This window comes from Apaloderma vittatum, unplaced genomic scaffold (genome assembly GCF_000703405.1).
Source record: "Apaloderma vittatum isolate BGI_N311 unplaced genomic scaffold, ASM70340v1 scaffold20384, whole genome shotgun sequence".
Taxonomy (NCBI): Eukaryota; Metazoa; Chordata; class Aves; order Trogoniformes; family Trogonidae; genus Apaloderma; species Apaloderma vittatum.
This window is the reverse complement of record NW_009711186.1, coordinates 21376-27136: the sequence shown is the minus strand read 5'-3', so window position 1 is coordinate 27136 and position 5761 is coordinate 21376. Positions and strand designations below refer to the sequence as shown.

Sequence of the window (5761 nt, the reverse complement as noted above, 5' to 3'; positions counted from 1 at the left end):
ATTATTATTTTACTTACAATTCTCCCGACTTCATTGTTGTGCAGATTAATCAGCGCGCGGGTATCGTGTCCTGTTTCCAAAGCATCCACGAAGAGCTTGGAAATCCTCTCCCCAAACTCCACGTTGTCGCTGCATCCTCCCCAGACCCAGCCTCGGCCACCTGCAAGACAGAGGCACGCTAAGCTCAGAACCGCCCCGCTGGGCCGAATTCTGCCCTGAAATCCTGGGGGAGCTGCAGGTGAGGATGGACAGACGCAATGTCAGCCCGTCTTGGGGCGGCAGCCCACCGACGCGGCCGGTTCTGGCGTCTACAGCTCTCAAAGTCTCCCATGCTGCAGTTCCTGGTGAGGGTGTACATGACGCCGGCCGAGCTGATGGCGTGTACGAAGGATGTTTCCCGGGTAGCTGGGGAAAGGGGAAAAAAAAAGCTGTCAGGTGCAAACATAGGCATCGGTCCTGGTTTATTGGGAAAAAAGCTCTCCTGCATTGCAAAGGTGCAAGAAGGGAAAAAAAAGTGCAAAATGACAAGAAAACAGTTTGTGCAAAAGGTAACGTGCTCCAGAAATTAAATGCTCGTGACTGGAGCCTTTGCAGGTGTCAGCATCAAGGGGTTCAGGAATTTGGTGTAATATTACGCAGGTGTCCGTGCACGGGATGGAGTTTGTTGGCAAGAGTAGAACTTTGAGGCAATGCCCCAGTCCTGCTCTGGCCAAGGTGAGTTACCACTCCCTTCACCCGGCACTTGGTTCGTCTCTGTCCGTTCCTGCTCAGAGCAGGGGGTATGTTCCTGCTTTGATCTTGCCTGCTGAGGAAAATCATCATTGATCGTGTTTCAGTCAGCCGTTCAGCCTGTGCTCACAGCTGGCTGCACCCACATTTCTACTTCAGTTTCTTTTTTGGCTTTCCTAACAGATTCAAAAAGAGATGCTGCGCTAGGAAAAAAAAAAAGAGAATTCTACTTGTTGGAGTAGATAGTATTGAACTGTAACTACAGATTTCTTATGAGGCAGTTTCTTAGTGCATGACTCTAGTTTCTCCCTTCATCTCTCCTGTGCCTCTCCCCAAGGCAAGCTCAGGTGCCTCCAGCATTGAGCTGCCCAGGATGCTGCACGCGCAGTGACAGGAGCAAACGCACGGAGCAGCGCTGCAGGAAGGACTGAACTCTTGCTCGGATGGAGAGAGCCTGGGATTACTAGAAAAATATTAGCACTATTTATTATACCAAGAGGAAAACAACCATGAGTTTTGGGACACCAAACCCTCCTCCATGGGTCAGTTTAATTAGCAGCCCCAGCTCTCTCCGGGGCGCGTCCCGGCTCCTACCCGACAGCATCCCAGGATGGGTGAAGGTGCACTCACCGCTGCGGAGCCGGTTGTGGGTGGAGAGCTGCAGGGCGCTCTCGGGGCAGTTCCAGCGCTCCCATCCGAACTGGAACTTGCACTCCTCCATCCCGCTGTGCGCCCCGGCCGCCACGCTGCTGGAGTACGTCAGGTAAGCCTGGCACGGGAAAAAGCGTGGTTAAAATCCACCACGTTTTGTCATTTATCCGTGGTAACGGGCATAAACAGGTTGCAATTGCCTCATTGCTCAGCAGGACTTGGAGTCAGTGTGCTCCAGGAAGTGGGGTTCCTTGGAAAAGTCCTATTTCCCATTTGCAAACCAAAATTGCTCTACTTAAATCCCGACAGCCCGCGTGTTAATTACCTTAGGTCCTGTCATCAGAAAGTTATTCACAGACCTGAAACAAAGAAAAGAAAATGAATCACACCGTTTACCGCAGGCTGAAGAGCATCCCTGGAAAAAACACCCTTTCTGCTGAATTGGACCCTACCATGCTGCTGCGTGGAGAATGACACCATAGAGCCCTGCGATGGAGAGGATGAAGGAGGTGCTTCTCTCCATGGCTGACCCAAGGAGCAGGGCTGGATCCCTTTCCCTGCTCCGTATCTCTCTGCACCCCAGGTCCCTGAGCTCCCTTCCCAAGGTGAGCTACGGGGATGGAGGAAAGCTGCAGGAACCTACAACCCTGATATTTATAAGGTGAAGTTGTGAATAGTCAAAACCCCCCCATTCATTTGCTACCCAATGACTTAATGTGGTAAAAAGCTCCCGCTCCAATGGGTGACAAGGAACCGCCTAAGGTTGCACTTCAAAAGGCGGCGCGATGTCCCTGGGAGCGGGATGGTCTGAAGGAGAGCAAACTTCCCTAACAATGGGACACTTTTAACTCTCTTCCCCACCACCAGCCATCCCTTTCTCTTGGCCCCGAGTCCGCTTGCCTTCTCCTTTTCATCCTCTGCTCGCCAGCAGAGGCTCAGTCCCTGCATCCTTCCGAAACAGCAAGCTGTGCATTTCTCTAGTTCCCCTGCTATCTGCCTGCTCCCTCCTATGAGAACTCCCCGAGGAGTTTTAACCGCTGTTCTGTAAAGATCCAGAGGCGATAGACCTCCCAGGCCTCCCTGATTTGAAGAGATGTGTTTAACGGCAGAGCTTTTTTCTCCCCTCTTCGCCTCTTTATGATGAAAGTTTCTGCGTTTCCATCCTGATAACAGCGTGCACCGCTCGGGAGTGTGTGGAAATCTCTCTCATTTACGCCGCTGCAGCTTGGGAACGGTGTGTGAATCATTTATGTGGTTTGCTCCATGCTCTAACGCTGTAATTAGGGGAACAGTTTTCTGGGGTTAGTAATTTCCCTACGGTGGAGGCTGCCACAGCAGAGGCACGGGTGCTCGCTGGCTTTGCAGGCAGGAGCTGCCCCTACCCCTGAACGGAGTGCGGGGCCTCTGCAGCCCTCAAGCCGTGCTTGGGAAAGGAAAATCCTTATCAGAGGAACCCCCCGAAAGCCTCTAAATAGTTAGAGCCAATATCATTAAGGGCGGCGAGGAGCCGTAACCTGTGGATGGAGCAGCAGCGTGGTGGTGTTTGTGGAAATCTGTCTTTCTATTTTCCTGTGGCTGAATTCTGTGAATGGTCCCAACCAGGAGCTGGCTCGCAGCGGGCAGGGGTCCTGCGGGCTGAGCAGGGCGCTGCAGGTGCTTGGCCTGAAAGCTGTGTCGTGCCAGGGGGTGCAGCATCTGCCGGGTGCTGGCTCCGCAGCAGGGCAGAGGTGCTGCCCTCCTCCTCCTCTTCTTCTTCCTCTGAGCTCCCCAGCTGACCCCTGGCATCAGTCGCTGCTGCTGCAGGGTGACTCACAAAGGGGCTGCAAACGTGAGGTTCAAGGGAATGAAACCACATGTAGGGCCTGGCGGGGGGCTGTGCTCTGAGCAAAAGGGGCCCACAGGGATAAACTCCATCTTTGCACCCAGGGGAGCATCCCTGGCCAGCGGCACCACAGTCAGGCAGGAGACCTTATGTCTAAAAGACATTTGCAAAGGAACGTTTGCTGTGACATATGAGAGAGTACTGCAAAGGCAGCAGCCTGCCCGATGGTTTTACACGCTGTGTGGTTTTACACGTTGGTTTTACGCTGCGCTGGGTGCCTGACACGCGGGTCTATGGGCTCAGCTCCTGGGGGGCTGTCGCTCCTGTCCCTCCCGCCCAGGAGCAGTCCCTCGCTGCTCTGGCTTTGGGGTCTCTCCATGCCCTGCTGCCTGTCAGCACGCTGGTGAGCGAGAGGAGACCCCCCCTCCTTCCCTCCAGCCCCCACAGAAGGGAAACCTGGAGCCAGCTGGGCAAAGCCACAAACAACTCTTTGCAGTCGGAGGATTAAAATTGCAGATTGGTTGAAAAGCAGGGATGCAAAATACCTTCCAAGTGAGCACAAAGCTGGTGTAGTCCTGCCAGCATGGCAAAACCCTCTATGAGTCAGCATTTTAATCGTTACCATCCCAAACAGATCCTACTTGTTAGAGCTGTCAAAGGGCAATTACTGGGAATAAAGTGTTTCCCATGTATCAGTGAAGTTCATTGGTTAAAGCCCATGCATATGGTTTGGAAATCTGCTGTGCACTTTCTATATGCATTCAGGTCATTTCTGGCTTTGTGTCTGGCTGTCCCTGGGGGCATATTGACGGGTTTTGGCTTTTTTCACTTGTCTGAGAGAGCTTGTACAGCTAGAAAAATGTTGGCATGTCTGCTATGTCAGTTCACACACGATATTCCTATCACATGCCAGAAGAATAACAGCATCTCTGGGTGTGAAGCTCTGCCGCGAGCAGCCACTGCAGTTGGCAGGATCACGCAGCTATTTGCCTGGGCTATTAAAAATGTCCTTTCCAATTAAAGCCACAGAGATCTTAAAAGTCACTTGTAACGTTGTCACTTGCACTAGTTGTCAGCAAACAAAGCAGCGTGCTGGGACAAGCCTTCCTGCGCTGCTGTGGGTTTTTTTTCTGCTTTTACAGCTCGGTCCTGGCGAGTGGGAGCCAGCGCTTCTGCAGGCTCACCCGGCCCAGCAGACCGATGGAATGGCAACCAAACCAGTCATGTCACTGCTGGGCTTTCCCACCTTAGGCAAAAGCAGACTTTGGTCTTGCTGTGTTAATAAATTTTGCTTATGGAGTGCTTCATGCAATGTCCTCGCAGTAAAAGAGATTAAATACAACTGTCTCTGTTTGCAGCTGGGTAAACTGAGGCACAGAGATGGGTGGTCTTGAGATTTTTGGGGTAAATCAGTGGCTGAGCTGGACCGGGTGTAGCTGGTCAGAAGTGATTTTGGTGCTTTGCTCTCTACGTCACTGGGCATGTGTGGGCAAAGCCCAGCTGGGCTCTGGGGCTGGGTGCTCCCCCACCACCCGTCAGAAAAGCCTGTTGGTCGCAGCCTGGGTCACCTGAGCCTCGTGTCCCATTCGTGAAATGATGCCAAAGTTGTTTCTCTTTGGTTTTTCACACTACCTAGAAACTTGCTTTAGGTTTAATCTTGGATGGAAGGGAAAAAAATTAAGTCTGAATGGAAAAAGCTATTGAATGTAACCAGTTATGCAGAAGTTGAAGTGTCACTTGTTCCTCCTGTGTTGCCAAACAGCCAGTGCCCCTCATAAGATGATCGAAATCTGAAATATTTTGGTATCTCCCTCACTCAAGAGACAATGATAGTATATACAGCTCTGTGGAGCCATAAAACCCTATTCATATCAGAATATGGGTTTTAACGGAAGGCAGACATGAGATAAATTGGTTTATATAAGAGCCACTCTCTGCTGGGAGGCAGGTCCCGCAGGGACAGGCTCTTGGATTGTCGGGCAGCGAGCCCCGTGGCTGCGGACACCAGGAAAATAAGCACAGACCACTTGCTAAATTGCCCTCAGCAGGTGACACATTCAGAACCCTAGCGTCAAATCCTGCATTGCTGGCTTTGTCACAATAAAAATCCACCTGGGTAATTAGAAAGTCACCCCCTTGCTGGCGAGGTGGAGGGTGTTTTATGGTGCTCTCCCGCACCCCTCGCCCTGGGGAAGCCGCCTGAGCCCCCACGGGTGATGCCGTGTCTTCCGTCTGGACACAGACAAAGGGGACGTGTCCCTTCGCTCCGAAATACTCTGTCACGGAGGGCTGCAGCTTCAGGGCAATCCTCCTGCACGCTCAACTCTTCGTAGGAATCCTTTGGGGTTTTTTTTTAAGTCTTCCCAACATTCCCATATTGGAGAAAACGTGTCCCCGTTGCTGCTGCAGGGTCCCTCCCGGGCTGCCGCGGTTCCCAGCAGCAGCAAACACCGGCAGGACCCGGCACTGCCGGTGGGAGTTTTGCCTGTATAACAAATGTGTTTTGGTTAATGAATGGTAATTGAGGTTGGAGGTGAAACTGAAATCAGGTTTTATGCC

The 5761-nt window shown here is 52.1% G+C and overlaps 1 protein-coding gene across 1 annotated transcript; it reads right to left on the bottom strand.

Annotated features, from left to right (window-relative positions):
- Positions 1-17: 17 nt before the first annotated feature.
- LOC104272550 (protein Wnt-8c-like) lies at positions 18-1903 on the bottom strand (the record flags this gene model as incomplete). The annotated part of the gene is given in 6 exon segments (XM_009867572.1): positions 18-160; positions 288-310; positions 312-405; positions 1360-1498; positions 1706-1739; positions 1833-1903. Coding segments are annotated over 6 exon segments (504 nt in total), but the record flags the coding sequence as incomplete, so codon positions are not given.
- Positions 1904-5761: the final 3858 nt, after the last annotated feature.